Here is a 17,957-nt window from a genome sequence, read left to right on the forward strand (position 1 = left end):
AATAATGATGCAAAAATGATCATTGCCTCAAGTATAGTGAATCACAAAGGCCTTATCTCGATCTTTTATCTATAGAGAAATTGCTCTGTGGAATAATCTGCCTCACTTCCTCTGTTGCACTGAAAGTAAACAGGTATTTAAAAAGAAACGGAAATCTTATTTTATACAAGCTGTACATTTTTAAATGTTGCTCTTACCTTTTCTTTTCTTACCCTTTTCAGGTATATTGTGATTGACTGTACCTGTAAATGTATGATATGTGAGAATATGATTTTCTTTTGTATATTCTGTGTCGTTCCTGTGGACCCCAGGAAGACTAGCTGGTTACTAAGATACCAGCTAATGGGGATCCTTAATAAATAAACAAATAAACATCACAATTGCAATATCAGTCAAAGATAATCACATTAAGATTTTTTTTTCAAATCATCCCTATTCTATACGTGTGTCTGTCAACCATTTGTCTGTTTATATCCTTGTCCCTAAGTTGTCTGTGTGTATTAAACTCTCTTTCTTTCTCTCTCTCTCTCTTTCTCTCTCTCTCTCTCTCTCTCTCTCTCTCTCTCTCTCTCTCTCTCTCTCTCTCTCTCTCTCAGGGATTTCTTGCCCAGAGGATCTGGCATTGTCACCCGTCGTCCTCTCATCCTCCAGCTGGTTAACTGTAAAGCAGGCAAGTTGTGTTCATGAGTCAAACAGTCAGGAAACAGTTTGTGCTCTTAAATCTAAGCATTGTAAGATCTCTGCTGCACCAAATTGCGTACTATATGCATTTTACATCCAAAATGTGTGAATAATTTGTGTGAATAAATAGTAGGTTGTATCTTTTCTGGTATATTTTAGATAAGACAACAAAACTAAACAAATTAACTATAAATAAATAAATTACACGCTGGTTGCAGCCCACCATTCTCTGTTTTAAACGTGGTCATTACCGCATTGCATTGTGGGATGTTTATTCCAGCGTAGTGTCCACTGTGTGCATACTGTAATATTTTCCCGAAAATAATATGTAATTCAGATGATATTGGTTTCATACTAACGTTGAGACAGAGCTAGGTGTTTGTAGCCAAAGTTAACCATTCAATCTAATGGAAATTGATAGAAATTAGCAATAAAGAATAGCCTTATTCCATCTGCAATACTAGAATATGATTAAAAAATTAAAGCAAATTTCTCGGACGATCGTCAGCACAACTTATAAACCATATAGTTGTATAAATATTCAAATGTACAATTATTGATGGCTTACAACATGTTTTATGCAACTAATTTATTTTTACTACCTCAAAGTTCCTGCATTGCCACTCTTTGTGTCCTACATCTTTTTATATTTTTATTTCTATTAGGGGTGCACCGATTGCAATTTTTTGGCCGATACTTTTTTATAACTCAGAGCATAAACCTTCAATGTTTGAATCTTATTTTATTGAAAAACAATAACACAGCAGTATTTTGCTTTAACAAATAAAGGAAATCACAATGTCTGAGGTAGATAATAAAATATTGAACTTTCATATTGAACAATTCACAGGACAAACTAACAAATGAACTGCAACCATAACTAAAGTGTCCTGAGTTTTTGGTTTTGTTATAGTAGTAGAGGTACGCGTACGTGCAGACGCACTTTCAGACCTTTGCAGAGGTAGATAAGATCGCTAGATAAGATCGGTTTGACGTAAAATAATTGGCCGATCCCGCAAAATTAAGGAAATCGGTCGATCGGTGCACCCCTAATTTCTATCCATCGCCCTCTCGTCTGTCTAATCTGTCATTTTGTCCATGCAGAGTATGCAGAGTTCCTGCACTGTAAGGGACGTAAGTTTGTGGACTTTGATGAGGTCCGTACGGAGATTGAAGCAGAGACTGACCGGCTCACCGGATCCAACAAGGGCATCTCCCCCATCCCCATCAACCTCCGTGTCTACTCCCCTAACGGTAACGCACACACATGCACATACACACTCAGTCATCTATGTGCCAGTTTCCAACCTCTGACTGATTCCTTTCCTCAGTGCTGAACCTGACCCTGATCGACCTGCCGGGGATGACCAAAGTAGCCGTGGGGGACCAGCCTGTGGACATTGAGCACCAGATCAGGGAAATGCTGATGCAGTTCATTACCAAGGAGAGCTGCCTGATCCTGGCCGTAACCCCGGCAAACACTGACCTGGCCAACTCCGACGCCCTCAAGATTTCCAAGGAGGTGGACCCTCAGGGTAAGGGGACCTTGTGAGACCTTGAAAAAGTTTGTGTTTGTTGTGTGGGATCATATTAATCTGTATGTCTTGTGATACTTTAATATTTTGTCTATATATTGCAATTTTTTGCTCTTAATTTGGTACAAATCTAATTATATTCTGCTGTATCTTGCAGCCATTATCACTCTTCTTCTTTCTATTAATCTTTGCCTCAGCGCAGGAGCCGTCTCGTCACAATAATTAACAGTTACATTATTAAAAGACTTCCTGGCAGCATAGATGTGTTGAATAAGATTAGTAGAGATATAATTAAATGTAATCATCCCCACCTTCGGCCTTCTTTTATTCAATCAAGAAGATGTTATTAAAGATGCAGGCTTTTAACTATAGAATAGATAATTATTACAGCTTATTACAGTTTTCCATTAACGCTTCATCTAATGCCATCATCAGATTAAAAATAATAGTTTCCTTAATACTTTGATTTATGACCAATTACCTGCAAAACTAATGCCATCCGAACCAGACTCAGTTGTATATTGTGTTTAGGGCTAATGCTAAGAAAATGTTGGAATGTGTGCTAACATGCTGATATAAGAAGGTGAACAAGAAGATAAACTTGTTAAGACATAAGAGGCTTTATTGTCATTGTAGTTAAACAACGAAACTTTGCTTGGTAGCTCTCAGGGAGGCCATCAGCATTAAAAAAAACGCAGCAATAATAAGTGGCAAGATGAGATATATCCAAAAATATAATATACAAGATAAAAATCAACAGAAAAATATCTGTATATAGATATTTTTTTGGTATATTTTTTTCAAGTGAAGATCCAAAAGTGGTGCACACAGTGCAATGTAAACAGGAAGTATTGCACAATAAATACTAGTATTGCAGTAATAAACAAAGCAGTGTAAACATTAGTATTGACAGTGTAAACAAAATATAAAATGGTCAGTCCTGCTGAGGACTGAACTGCAGCTACAGGGTGTGTGTGTGTGTGTGTGTGTGTGTGTGTGACCTGCTGAACAGCTTTATGTTAGCATTGTCATCCAAACACTCAGTATTTATAAAAATGCCCAAAAAACGTCACTTGGTTTTACTACAAGTAGAAAAACAAAGCCCTTGCTACTGTGCCGAAAGGTTGCTTTGTTGCTCACTGCATATTAAATGAACCTTCAAAGTTAAAGTTTTTACATTATATTAGAGTACAACTACATAAACTGGTAAAATAAGCTGGTCGTGTGCCTCACACATTATTAGGCTAATAGTGTTGAGTAATGTTAGCGCTGATATTCACGAAAACATGCTGGTCTGTTACACCCCTGATTCCATAAAAATAATATATTATTATTATTATTATTTAGGTCTACGGACCATTGGTGTGATCACAAAGCTGGATTTGATGGACGAGGGGACAGACGCACGAGACATCCTGGAAAACAAACTGCTGCCGCTCCGCAGAGGTGAGAACACACACACACACACACACACACACACACACACTAAATGCTTTATTTGAATCAACCAATCGCATTTCAAATATTACAATATTTACAGACACTTACGAGTATAAAAACACTGCCAGCACCACACAGCCAGGCAACCTTCTGCTGGTTACGTGGAACAATATTTACCGTTTTTCGTATCTTTGGTTTGCGAATCAAAACTCACTAACAGTCTAGTCTCAGTTTGTGAACATGGCCAAGTCTGCCACATACCAAAAACCTAATCTAGGTTAATATCCTAACTAGGGATGGGCGTTTGGAAGAAACCTGCCAACTCAAACATCTATAACGTTAATGATCAATTAATTGATTATTCGCTATGCATACAAGGGTAAAATAAAAGATATTAGATAGTACTTTGTGAAAGCCTGTTTTGATAACAGACACTTTTATTTTTGTAAGGACAAAAAGAGACTTGATCCTGTCATCATTATATTAAATCGAGTGAGATTATACTGTTAAGATAACGTCAAGGAGTTCAATGTTTTATGTTTTAGCCCCCGAAGAGGCAGGAAGTTAGTTTTCACAGTAATCTTGCATATTTATTTGTGTTTAAATACGTTTTGGCTCAAAATAAACCTAGTAATTCATGCTAGCAAGGTTTAATACAGTAAGCTAGATTTGCTTAAATTAATACTCTTGTATTTTTGTGTGTTTTATAATTGTTTTTGCAACTTTCAGTTTGCAAACTGTAGCTTTATCCAACTTAATTCTCAGCTCATTGGCTTATTGATGTATGGCCGCAGAACTGAACGCTCAGCAGTGTTTCAGTTCAGTGAATACTGATACGCAGTCGTAGATAAAGTTAAAATAAAAAATACACAAATCGATTAAAAATAACATGTGATCGACCAAATTCTTCACGACCATTAACCTTTCATCGATTAATTTTTCCCATCCCTAATCCGGACACACTGCAACCAGGGGCTGGTGCTGGAACAGTTGGGTTTATGTTTTTGTTGTGTTTCCTTTGTAATTCTACAAATTGGTTTGGAAATGAAACATTCCTTCTTATAAAACCTCCGTTGCCTTGTCTGTATTTCTTCTGTAGGTTACATCGGGGTGGTGAACCGCAGTCAAAAGGACATTGATGGAAAGAAAGACATCCGCGCTGCTTTGGCTGCTGAGAGGAAGTTCTTCCTGTCCCACCCTGCATACAGACACATTGCAGAACGCATGGGCACACCACACCTGCAGAAGACCCTCAATCAGGTGATACACACACCTGATCACACCCACACACCTGATCACACCCACACACCTGATCACACACACACACACACACACACACACTGTAGATCCTATTAAATTCATTTTATAAAGATACATTTCTTTTTTTTTCTTGGTTTGCCTTTTTATTTATTTCTCAAAAGTTTGTTTTAGTCTTGGTGATTTTTCTGCACTGTGCTGAAATTACACTTAAATTTTTTTTTTTTGTCAATTACAAAATTTAAGAACTCCTAATATGTATACAAATAAAATCACATTAATGGTCATCTTAGTCATAAAATAGTACACAGTGATAAAGTATAATAAATAAATAATAATAAATATAATAAGATAGAATTATATATATATTTATATGAGTGAGTGTTTATGTCTTGGATTGGATGTATTTTTTTTCCCAAATTTTTCACACATAAAGAGTTTTATTCTAGCAAGAGTTAAATGCAAGTAAGTAGCCAACATTTCCTCTGCATTAAAATTCTTCCATTAAAAAGAAATGAATTACTGTTGTAGGGGTATCTGGTTCAGATACACATTGCCTCCAGCAGGGGTACCAAAATATTTAGAGGTAAAGCTAATTTAGATCAATTTTGCTATCAGAAATTGACTAAATTAATATTTAATACTTTAAATGAATTAAAGTTATTTTCGGGGCACCACCTCTTTACTTAGAAAAAGGAAAGATAGCAAATTATAGTGAATCAGTCCCATAAAGTTAACAAATTATCAATTTGGAACATTGATTATTAATTATGAATATAATTATAATCGAGTTACCTTATTAATATTTAGTAACGGTTGAAGGAATTTTGAGTTCTTTCCATAGCAGAGGTTAGCAAATCATTCATTCATGTGCAACATTAAAAGGAGAAGCATATTAATCCAAAAACATATTTATTCTAAATAAAGCGAAGCAAACAGAACACACAATAACTAATCTAAAAGACTATTTACAGTGGAAATGTGGGTGAGAAAGAATGTGTAACAAAATGGCTGACGAAGGGCGGTCATTTAAATAAATCAAAATAGCGGAAGCCCTTTTGTTCTTGAAGAACAATAGACCATGCGATCTTGAAGGTCTATGTGTTGTAGGAAGCCAGATTAAAGTATATTTCATGTGGATTAGTGAGTGAGCAAATCAAATGAGTTATAGTTAATTTACATGTACAACTTGAGATATGTAGAGCAACATTAATCATACAATCATACATTTGTTGACACAATTCTCACTGCATTCAGTCTTTAATCCAAATGAACCTTGTGGAGTAGCTGTGACCCCTACACTGTGTATTTTTGGAAAAAATAAATATTACTTTTGTGTCTCTCCAGCAACTTACCAACCACATCCGCGACACGTTGCCAGGGTTACGCAGTAAGCTGCAGAGCCAGCTGCTGTCTCTGGAGAAAGAGGTGGAGGAGTACAAGAACTTCCGCCCTGACGACCCCACACGCAAGACCAAGGCCTTGCTCCAGTCAGTGCACACACACACACACACACACACACACACACACACACACAGGCATCAGTGTATGTTGCTTATCTATAAGCAACATACACTATAACACACATATAACACACACACAAGCACATTATTTCAAAAAGTGAAGACATGTCATGTATACGATGTACAATCTGCAGGATGGTGCAGCAGTTTGGAGTGGACTTTGAGAAGTGCATCGAGGGCTCTGGGGATCAGGTGGACACCTCCAACCTGTCAGGTGGAGCAAAGATCAACCGCATCTTCCATGAGCGATTTCCCTTCGAGCTGGTGAAGGTGACCGCTGTTATGAATTTTCATCCTCATAATTCTCATTGTGTTTTATCGGTTTTTAAAGGGGAACTTTGATATTTTAAAACTGGAGGCATTTTTCCACGTTTTTCTGTTTAAGTGACTTACGGGGACAACAAGTCATAAAACTGGTCCAGTATTGAGCGAGAGCCACGAAACGAGCTACGAGGGTGATTGTGCACGGTCACTGTAACATTGAACCGACGCTCTCTACAAAAAGCGGCAGAGCCGCCTCTTTTTTTTAACCCATTTAAGCCGGGAAAGCATGACCACATTTCTACCATTAAAACCAGGGGCGCTGTTGCGTTATTCTACCATTCAAGCCGGGAAAGCGGATACGTCGTTTTGTAGTATTTGTATTTTTTTCCACCTATTTTCGGTCTCTTGGCCAATGAAATGCATCAGGATACATGTTGGAGTGTCGCAATGCAACATGGAACTTTTCCAGAACTGAAATCATGGCAGAAGACGACTATAGCGGAGGGAGCTCAGATATAACAGGTATAAGCTCTCAAATACTTTTTGAATTTCATTTCTATCTGCTACGGAGGCTGTTTAGTAGGTGTTGACACTTCTGTTGAATTTCCAGAAAAACTTCAGGTTTTAGGGGGTTATTTTAAAATCAACCATAGGTTTTCCAGGCATTTTTTCCAGGCGTTTTAGGCCTAAATGGGTTAAGGAAGCTCAGATCTCTTGACATCTGTAGTAAGATGCTGCAGATGTTTTATCAGTCTGTGGTGGTAGTGTGTTGTTTTATGCTGCAGTCTGCTGGGGAGGCAGCATCAGACACAGAGGTGAATGCGGTTGGACGGACTGGTCTAAAGAGCTGGTTCTGTGGTTGGAGCCAGGTTGGACACACTGGAGGAGGTGGTGGAGAGATGACCTGTCAACATGTTCAAGGCCATCTTGAAATACCCAGATCATCCACTACACAAAACCTTTATGGACCAAAAAAACAGCAGTGGACGGCTCCTCTCTCTCCATTACAGGACGGAGAGATTCAAAAGATCCTTCGCTCCTACAGCCATCAGGCTGTCTCATTCTTCAAGAGATACCAGACTAACTGAATTTCCAATTGGGGATAAATAAAGTCATTTTGAATTTGAATTTGATTTGAATAATGTTCACTAAAAGTGCTTGTCTTTGCCACTGACAGGCTCAGATTGTCTGGAAGACCCAATATAGACCCAATCACTCAAGGAGAAGTCTGATTCTGAAATGTGACAGGATGTACAACACACACAGGAACACCACCAGTCTCCCGAGCTCCGTCACCTTGCAGCAGCTCGTTCACCTTCCTCTGCCTATTGTCCCCCTCTCTCTCTTTCTCTTCTCGTCATCTCATCAAATCATAGAATCTCTTCTTCCGTACACTCTGGCCTTTCAAGTTGGAAAACCTCATCCACATTGTTGAAATCATCTAAATATTCAGCCATGACATTGGAAATCTTTTTTATAATAGCTGCACTTTCTGTACTTGAACAAACCTTCCGGCTCTCCTCTCTCCAACTCTCACTCACATTTCCATCTCTCTGGAGACTTCTGAACGATATTTTTCCTCTCCTCCTTCTCTGTGGGGTTCTCTCCATCACATTGTCAGACACTTTTACTCACAGTCTGATCCTGTCAGTGGCAAAAACAAGCACTTTTAGTGAACATGAAGTTACATACTGGACCTATTTCAAAAATGGTTGTCCACAAATGAAAAATACCAAGTTCTAAAGTCACATATTTTTTATCAGTCTTAATGACTTATATAAAATGTAAATTATTTCTCTTTTTCACGTTAACAGCAACTGTGCAAAAGGAATTGTTTCTTTACTAAGGGTGAACAAGTGGCTCAAGCAGTCATAATTAAGTTAATGATCGGCTACTGATGTGGCAGTCTATAAATACCAGTGCCATACTGTAACTGTGTTGCCTAAGCCCTGTCATTAATCCAAGGCTAAGAAAGACACACAAACCCTCAGACCATCCTTGTTGTCTGGCCTCGTTTGTCTGTGTGTCCGTATAGGCACAGCAACAGAAGGAAGCATTCATTTTGCATAGAACAAATAAAATATAAGCTTTTTTTTGCCCCTGTGTCTTAGATGGAGTTTGATGAGAAGGAGCTGAGGAAAGAGATTAGTTACGCCATCAAGAACATCCACGGAGTCAGGCAAGTCTGCAAACTGCACATGTTGCACACATCTGCCTTTATGCCTGCTCACCTGTCTGCCAGCTTGCTTCCTTGTTTGTTTGTGTCCATTCAGTCTTCTTAGTGTTCAGATGTTAATGTCTTGTTTTTCATGTCTCCATTAAGTGTGCTGTCTCCTCTGTCTGTCTATCTTTTACCTGTGAGCAGTTTTTATTGAATCACCTTTGCTGCTTGTTAGCCTCCTTGCTGTCCTCCAGGTTTCCATCCACTACCCCTCATTTGGTCTACCTCAGTGTCTGTCTTCTCATGTCGTCCTCCATCCGTGTGCCTGTCTCACACTCTTCCCTTGTGCCTAAATACCCCCCCCTCTCCTGCTCCATGTCTCCATGTCTGTCTTGTCTGTATGTCCTTCAGGACAGGCCTGTTCACCCCAGACCTGGCGTTTGAGGCCATAGTGAAAAAGCAGATCATTAAGCTGAAAGAGCCCTGTCTGAAATGCATCGACCTGGTCATCCAGGAGCTCATCAACACAGTCAGACAGTGCACTAATAAGGTATCACTGCATGGTCTCCTGCCTGGCTGCCACACCCGTACATACACACCACAGAGGCCAGCCAACTTTAGAGCTGCCAGGAGCTTTTTTTTGGCGCCAAGCAGTTTCATAAAGCAGCCATGTTAGGTTTTAGCTGTGTTATTTTGGACATAATTTCGGCATCTTGGATTGAAAAATAAACTGGATGAATTCAAAGGGAGGGTTCATTTTTTACAGTCCTGCTTTGAAGTTCACTTGTATGAACATCAGTGGATGTATCTGAATGTCCTGGCTGTACTGCAGTGCACTAGAGTGGTGTCTCTGAAAGGCTGTGTGGTTAGAAACAGACGGGCTGCTACATGTTCCAGTACACGTCCATTACAAAACAAGCTGCAGGCTTGGTTTTAGGCTACAGCTGAAACAAGACTTTAAAGGGATGGTTTGGGTTTACTGAAGTGGGGTTGTATGAGGTACTCATGCATAGTCGGTGTGTTACCTACAGTACCTACATGTGAATTTTTACTGCTTTACCTTGCCGTCAGATAGCCTTTTCAGCAGGGAAACTAAAGCAGTTATGCTCTCTTCAAAGCCACCAGATCCATTGACAAAGACAGTCATTTTATCACGTAAAACAGGGGAGTTCCTGGTCTACAGCTTCCACCTGACATGCAGTTTGTTTTTTGTTATTGTGTGACTTTGGTGTTTTAAAGGGTTAATTCAGATTCACCAAAGTCAATATCACAAACAAATTAACAATCAAGGAATGGGTAGACCATCAACTGCTGTGTTTTGTGAGGTAAAATGACAGTTTTTGTCAAAGCAGTCTGGTGGCTTGAAGAGACCATGTAAGGATGTAATGGAAAGGGCTGACATGCTGACCACCATCGACTGTAATACCTCATACAACTCAATTCAAAAATCCAAACTGTACCTTTAGGACTCTAGCTAGCAGCTGGCTAGCACAGTGGTGCTTTGAGCTAAATGCTAACATCCTAATGTTTAGCAGGTGTAATGTTTACCATGTTCACCATCTCCAAATTTTGGAAGTTAGTAGTTTTATCCAATATTTAACAAGTTGATATTTTGACCAGATGGCAGCACTAGAGGAAATTCAAGGGATCACTAAAGTGATTGGGATTCATCCTCTTGGAAACATGATCTGTACAAAATGTAATAGCAGTTTGGTCTGGACCAAAGTGGCAGACCGTTTCACATTGTCACCCATCGAGCAATGATGCTAGCTTGGCTAAAAAGCTGTATGCTGACTCTGAAGGTACAAATGAAAAGGAAGGTTTAAATGTAATGAACACTTTTTTAAGGAACCTGCAGCTTGTTTCTGTTCTGTACATGAAGTAGAACTAACTAAATACCTGTTTTTTTTTCTCATATTCCTCAATCTCCATCCTTTCTTTTCCTTTTTGAAACTTTCTTTTTTTCCCCAAAAACTATTTCATCCAACTTTGGGCTATTATTTTTCTGCCACTGTTCCCTTTTCCCTCATCATGGCCCATGCTACACCGCCTCCTCCCTTCACCTGACATTAAACCTCCAACTCCCATGATGCCTCACCACAGGACAGGCCTGTTCACCCCAGACCTGGCGTTTGAGGCCATAGTGAAAAAGCAGATCATTAAGCTGAAAGACCCCTGTCTGAAATGTGTCGACCTCGTCGTCACCGAGCTTGCCGCCCTGATCAGGAAGTGCACTGAAAAGGTAAACAGGAAAAGCAGAGAAACTTAAAGAGATTTAACAGTGAAGAATAAAGAGAGAGAAAAGTGAAGGGAATTTCAATCAAAGAGTGATAGAGATCAGTCAAAGAAAAGAAAAAATGTAATCAACTAACTTGTCGTTGTCTATTAGTGTTGATCGTTCCCCCTCACCGCTGCTTAAAAGGCTTCACTCAGCACACCTTACCCTCTTTAATGACCAATCTACAGTACAAGAGCTCTTTCCCATTCTGACCCTGGACCTCTACAAGCCCATTTACCCCATCAGCACTGTGATTGGTGATTTACATACAGTAACTACCCCTCACCCTGCCTCACTTATCTAATCAGACCCCCACCCTCACACTGAGAAATTTGGCTGCTTAAAAATGGCACATCTGTAACTGTGTTCCACCCTGTCTTGTCAAGGGAGATTTTAATGTTTTTCTCCTGTGATACACCCTTTTCTGCACCATTGACACCAAAGATTAACCCCTCACCAGACTCCACCAGACCCTGCCCAATCCCCATCTCTTTCTAGACTTTAATCTGATATTTTTTTCCGACTTCCTCCCTGATTTGTCGAGACTCGCTATCAGTTTGAGATGACGTTATGCCAAAGCTAACTGTTTTTTTAAACTATCACAACATCTATCGCTGACAAGACATCTCAAGCTGATAAGGAGTCCATTAGTGCATGCCTCCTCCGTCTCCATGTGTCAAATCTCTTGCCTCATACTGTGTTTTTATTGTAAGTGGTTGGGTGTAGCTGCTTGTGAGGATACACAGTGTTCACAGTGTTGTGTAAGCCTGCACAGGTGTGTGTCCTGTGATCACGGTGCCTGCAGCAGTGTGTGTGTTTTCTGTGTATGCGTCTACAGTTGGGATCATACCCTCGGCTGAGAGAAGAGACGGAGAGAATCGTCACCACCTACGTCAGAGAGAGAGACAGCAAGACCAAGGACCAGGTGTGTGTGTGTGTGTGTGTGTGTGTGTGTGTGCGTGTGCAAGCATGATGCAGTCCACCTGTATATTTGTACAGTCTCACTTCTTTGTTTACATAACAGGTGTAATGTTTTGCCTCTCAGGTGCTGCTGCTGATTGACATTGAGCTCTCCTACATCAACACTAATCATGAGGACTTCATTGGATTTGCCAAGTAAGATACTTGTTGAGGACACTGACTTGATCATTATTTTTCAAGCAAAATAAGACTTCTCAAAAATAAAAATTTTCTTTGCTAAATATGAAACTAAATATTTTTATTATTGGCTGCTTTTAAAACTACAGACTGCTTATAAAGAAGTGAGCGTAGTCTCCAGGTCTAAAAAAGTGCCTTAAATCTGCATTCTCTTTGGTGGCCAGCAGGGGGTGTTGTAGTAAATGGTAATGGTAAATGGACCTGCCCTTATATAGCACTTTTCTAGTCGCTTTGCGACCACTCAAAGTGCTTTACACTACAGACTGCGCAGACTGGTTCAGTACCTTGCTCAAGGATACTTCAACATGTAGGCTGCCATGGTCAGGGATCGAACCACCAACCCTCCGATCACTGGACGAACGCTCTACCAACTGAGCCACAGCCGCCTGTAGTCTGATTGGTTAGAAGTCTATGAGGAAACGACCCTAATTATCACTTGATTTATTACCTCAGTAAACATTCTCAGGCTACTCTTCTGTGTTTGCATGTTCTCTCCGTGTCAGCGTGGGTTCTCATCAGGTCCTCCGGCTTCCTCCCACAGTCCAAAAACATACACTTGGGTTTAATTGGTGACTCTAAATTGCCCGTTGGTTTGAATGAGAGCGTGATTGTCTCTCTCTATGTGTCAGCCCTGCGATTGTCTGGTGACCTGTCCAGGGTGTACTCTCTGTTGCCCAGTGTGGGAATTGGTAGTGAAGGGACAACGAAGCTTCGTAAAGCATTTGCTTTATTTACAGAGCCCAAGAGATGGCTCTCTTTGTTTAACAAAGGGCTGAAAACACACTCAATTACCATTGCTATAGCCTTTTTTTAAAAAGCCCTATCTAGTGGGGTCAAAAAATAAAGCTTCACGAAGCTTCATTGTCCCTTCATTAGGAATCCGCTCCAGCCCCCCACGACCTGAGTGCGGATAAGTGGTTAAGGATAATGAATGAATGAATTAACATTCTCATAATGAGTTTATGGTCTCAATAGTTGGTTTCAAGTCTTCTTTATTACCACATGATGTTCTTTTTGTTAATTATGGTCAATTTAGAGTAAAATAGACAGTACAACAGAGTATGCTTTTGGGGCTACAATGTGATTGACAAGTCACTACAATGGCGACCTGCCAATCAAGATAGAGGCTTAGCAATGTGTATACATGGAACTAAGTATATTTAAATAGTTGTGAAATTGTTTTTGATTTACCTTGAATTATGGAAGCTACTGTAACTTTATCAGCAAGGTCACTTATTAAGTTATTGAAAGACTTCATTTTGTTCTTGCAGAAATTGGGATGGGCACTTTTCACAATCTTATAGACAAACTAACTAAGAAAACCTTATAATAATGGAAATAATCATTAGTTGTAGCCCTGAGTAATAGTGTTATCAGAAATATCTAAATAATAATCATAATAATTATGTATTGCCTCTCTCTCTTGTAGTGCCCAGCAAAGGACCGCTGCTAACGCCACCAAGAAGAGAGTCATGCCCAATCAGGTAACTCTCCTCTTTGATCAGATATACACCATTTAAAGCCCTCACACCACTGTAGCGTCATACAGCTGCATTCTCCTGCTGTTTTCTTTATTTTTTGTTCTCCCTGTCGTTGTCTCAGCCCGTCTCTCCTGTCATTGTTGCCCTTCGTTGCTTCACATTTACACACTCTTGTCTTTGCCCCTCTTGTCTTTATTTCCCTTTCCTCTTTCTCCTCTTCTGTTCCTCCTTTTTACGGCCCAGGGAGAGATTCTTGTAAGTACCGTACCCCCTCTGCACCTCCACTTGTCACTTCCTCTTTGGGTGGGTGGGGGAGTCAACTGTCATTGAGTCCATGTCAGGAAACAAGATTTGTGGTCCTGCTTGAAGAAGAGGGAAGTGAAAGAGTTACACTAACGAATGTGTCACGGGAACTGGAAACCATGGACCAAGATGACAGCAATTTACTTCAGTTTTCCAAGTTTCTCACCCAGTGAATAGGTCAAAATATTTTTTTTCCTCACCCTGTTATGATTCTGTATTGTTTTGATCATTTGTGGGATATGATGAAACATAAATAGCCTGCCTTGTTATCCATGCCTCTGATTGTTACATAGCTGTGTGAAGAAATAAACTGCCTGGGTCACAAACCAAGTGACAGACAACAGTTTCACTGAGCCCCAGCCCTCATTAAACTGTTTCCATAATACCGTCAGCCTGCAGACTCCTGTCAAAATCAGCTCCTGTCACATTTTACTCATGGTGGCCTGGTTTTCACTGCAATATGTAAGACTTAACTGGGCTGGAAGTAGGGAGAACTCAATACTCAGTAAAGCACCATTATATTGCCATCAATCATAAAAAAAAATAATGCAAGTAGATTTTCCTTCATAATTTATATCACAATAATTGGAATAAGAAGGAATCTAAATATTCATACTGTTACCAATATTGAGAAAAATGGGGGCTCCTTTTTTTCAACCTCTACTTTCATTCTGTTTTGTCCTCTCCCCTCTGCTCTGTGTAAAAAGCCTGCAGTTCAGCCTGATTTTTACAGTTTTTTTGTCACATGACAGTTGATCTCTGCTGAGTCACTCATGGCTGTTGCGCTGAGAAATATAGAGTTTATTGTCTTTTTACTAAATCTGGTTTGTTCAAACGGTTTGTTTTAGGCCGAATTTTAAATGCGACATGTAGATTAGTGAGATCAGATTTTGTTATGTTAAGCATTTGTCAATCTTAATTAATTTGAAGATCGAAAGAAAGGTAAAGATCTGCAGTCATTTCTGTTTTTACAGTTTCTGGCTATGATGAATGATGTAATTTTGGCGATTTTAAATTTTTTTAATGATTTCTTTTTAAAGAAAGCCTGCATTTCAAACTTGATGTGGGCCTAGGCATAACAGAAACCTGCCTAAGTGTAGATCAGATCGAATCCGAAAGTCTTCCTCCTCTTTGGCACCCACTCCGTCTCTGCCAAAAGTGCTATTATAATGATGGAAAAAGGCCACAGGGGGATGTGGATGAATCTTTTATTGCAGCACCACAGCTTGCCACTGAGACAAATTGGTGCACAGCTGACTCACTGACTCTAATACATTCATGGTTTCACCACCCAGACCAGAGTATTGCATATGTCTGCTTATTATCCCTGTGTGTCTGTTCCCATTGTCTTCTTGTCCGTCAGTCTGACAGAGAGAGGGATGCAGAGAAGGTGACTTTTTATTGGAGCATTCAGGCTCTACGTTTGTGGTGTATTTTCAGTTCATTAAGCATAGGTTGATCTGACTGCACGGTGCTCTTTATTTTATACAGAATTGCATGTATGTTGTATCTGTCTATGTTTGTATCTTTCATTTGTTTTAGTATTGTGATTGCTTTCTGTAGATACGTGTTAGCCCTCCTGTGTGTAGTTTAGTCAACTGTCGGGCTCTCGTGTGCAGGTGATCCGCAGAGGCTGGCTCACTATCAACATCAGTATCATGAAAGGAGGATCCAAGGACTACTGGTTTGTCCTGACGGCCGAGGCTCTCTCCTGGTACAAAGATGAGGAGGTAAGGCTTCTCACGGGACAGTAAAATCTCAAAAACGTATAGTTTACTCTCCTCATTTCAATGGGACAGCGAGGAAGTGGGCTTGTTTTTAAAGAAAAAGTTGCAGCGACTAGTATAATAATTTGTTATGTCTATAAAAGTGCCACTGCATAGTATCTTTCTACCTTTAAAGAGATCACTTGAAGTTGCCCTTGTGAGTTGATGATTTATAATGATCATTACGTCAATTTGTTTTATCAGGAGAAAGAGAAGAAGTACATGCTGCCTCTCGACAACCTGAAGCTGAGAGATGTGGAAAAAGGCTTCATGTCCAGCAAACATGTCTTTGCCATCTTCAATACTGAACAGAGGTGCGAATGCTACGATCTCCAAAAACAATCATGTTCATTTGTTCATCTATTCTTATCTTACTTAGTGTGTGTGTGTGTGTTTGTCAGGAATGTGTATAAAGACCTGCGTCAGATTGAGCTGGCATGTGACACTCAGGAGGATGTGGACAGCTGGAAGGCTTCGTTCCTCAGAGCGGGTGTTTACCCAGAGAAAGACCAGGTACAGATAAACACAGGATAAACTAAGCAAGTTAAAGAGAAAGTGCACAAATAAACTAAAATGTGCATATATACAGTCATGGAAAAATTATTAGACCACCCTTGTTTTCTTCAGTCTAGATATCAGCTCTTAAATTCAACTCTTATGAGCTATTTTTGTTGTTATTATGTTTGTCCAAACAAATGTACCTTTAGTTGTACCAGGCATTAAAATGAACAAGAAAGCAAGTAGAAAACAAGGGTGGTCTGATATATTTTTCCATGACTGTATGTCTAACATTGGCAGAAAATAGTGTGTATTTAAGAACTCATCGCTCAGAGTAGTAGCAGCTATAAATGTTCAGGGCCATTAATTAATTTTTTTTTTTTTCATTTAGACCGAGAACGAAGATGCAATGGTTCCCAGCGACACCGTGTCCATGGACCCGCAGCTGGAGCGCCAGGTGGAGACCATCCGCAACCTTGTGGACTCATACATCGGCATCGTCAACAAGTCCATCAGAGACCTCATGCCCAAGACCATCATGCACCTCATGATCAACAGTGTACGTGTTCTGTTTATCTCTTTTTTTGAGCTTGTATCTGTGGAATTAGCCCAGATTTTAACTAAATACAATTTAGGAACAAGACCCCTCACATTAACATGAGTAATATAATAAAAAATATAAAATCAGGGCCAGGGTTAGATTGAACATACCCAGACAATAAAAGCAAGAGAAAAACAAGACATTTCTTTTTTACATAATTGTTTGTATGTACTGAATGGTTGCTATGAACTCAATGTCTGTTTTGAGGATGAAAATGGAATGAATGCAGCCAGTCATAAGTACTGAAAATGTCAATAAAATAGGGTAGGGTCAAGTCATTAGACATTTGAGCAACCCAATTTGGAAGGGTCCTAAAATATATAAAAGATTCAAAATCACAGTTTGTGTCTTTTCGATGGTATGAAATATGCGACTGGTTGTGGTGTCTTTGGTATCCATTTCTTTGAGACACCTCTTGTGGGAACAGTACAGTAAATAAGAGCAGAAGAGGTGCTAATGCAAACATGCTACTCAGCCAGTTGCAGGGAAATGGCAAGAAAGTCCAAGTCAGCGCAGTAGAAATCCAGTCCGAGCTTTTAATCCTCCCGAGTCAGATGATGATGTTGTGTATAATTCTTAACATCCCGGTTCGTCTCCAGGCGAAGGACTTCATCCACTCCGAGCTGCTGGCCTACCTGTACTCGGCCGGGGACCAGGGCAGTTTGATGGAGGAGTCGCCAGAGCAGGCTCAGAGGAGAGATGAGATGCTGAGGATGTATCATGCCTTGAAAGAGGCCCTGGTCCTCATAGGAGACATCAGCACCACCACTATTTCTACCCCAGTGCCTCCGCCAGTAGACGACAACTGGATCGCCAAGGACCCAAGGTAAATAACAGTGACAGGAAATAACATTACAGACATTCTTCTTTTTTTCAACTTTATTGAAAGTTGCAATACAAACAAGGAATTCAGTTTACATTGTGCAATAGTAACATAGTACCAGCATAATTACATATGATAGTATTATAAGGGTCAAAGGGGAAAAAAGAAGTAAAGGAAACAGAAAAGAA

The 17,957-nt window shown here is 39.9% G+C and overlaps 1 protein-coding gene across 5 annotated transcripts in view; it reads left to right on the forward strand.

Annotated features, from left to right (window-relative positions):
• The window catches only part of LOC131973783 (dynamin-2-like), a 31,048-nt gene that overhangs the window by 6,450 nt on the left and 6,641 nt on the right, over positions 1-17,957 (forward strand). For 3 of the 5 annotated variants that reach the window (XM_059335882.1, XM_059335868.1, XM_059335876.1), the window contains exons 2-18: positions 597-670; positions 1,786-1,935; positions 2,013-2,216; positions 3,564-3,662; positions 4,756-4,916; positions 6,261-6,403; positions 6,571-6,706; positions 8,812-8,879; positions 9,273-9,411; positions 11,978-12,064; positions 12,185-12,255; positions 13,727-13,781; positions 15,701-15,811; positions 16,052-16,161; positions 16,249-16,360; positions 16,737-16,904; positions 17,546-17,772. In XM_059335882.1, the coding sequence (XP_059191865.1) occupies positions 597-670; positions 1,786-1,935; positions 2,013-2,216; positions 3,564-3,662; positions 4,756-4,916; positions 6,261-6,403; positions 6,571-6,706; positions 8,812-8,879; positions 9,273-9,411; positions 11,978-12,064; positions 12,185-12,255; positions 13,727-13,781; positions 15,701-15,811; positions 16,052-16,161; positions 16,249-16,360; positions 16,737-16,904; positions 17,546-17,772 (2,115 nt within the window). Of the gene's footprint in view, positions 1-596; positions 671-1,785; positions 1,936-2,012; positions 2,217-3,563; positions 3,663-4,755; positions 4,917-6,260; positions 6,404-6,570; positions 6,707-8,811; positions 8,880-9,272; positions 9,412-10,964; positions 11,104-11,977; positions 12,065-12,184; positions 12,256-13,726; positions 13,782-15,700; positions 15,812-16,051; positions 16,162-16,248; positions 16,361-16,736; positions 16,905-17,545; positions 17,773-17,957 lie in introns of all 5 variants that reach the window. The other 2 variants (XM_059335891.1, XM_059335898.1) reach the window with 1 other exon arrangement.

The sequence above is a fragment of the Centropristis striata genome, chromosome 1, assembly GCF_030273125.1.
Source record: "Centropristis striata isolate RG_2023a ecotype Rhode Island chromosome 1, C.striata_1.0, whole genome shotgun sequence".
Taxonomy (NCBI): domain Eukaryota; kingdom Metazoa; phylum Chordata; class Actinopteri; order Perciformes; family Serranidae; genus Centropristis; species Centropristis striata.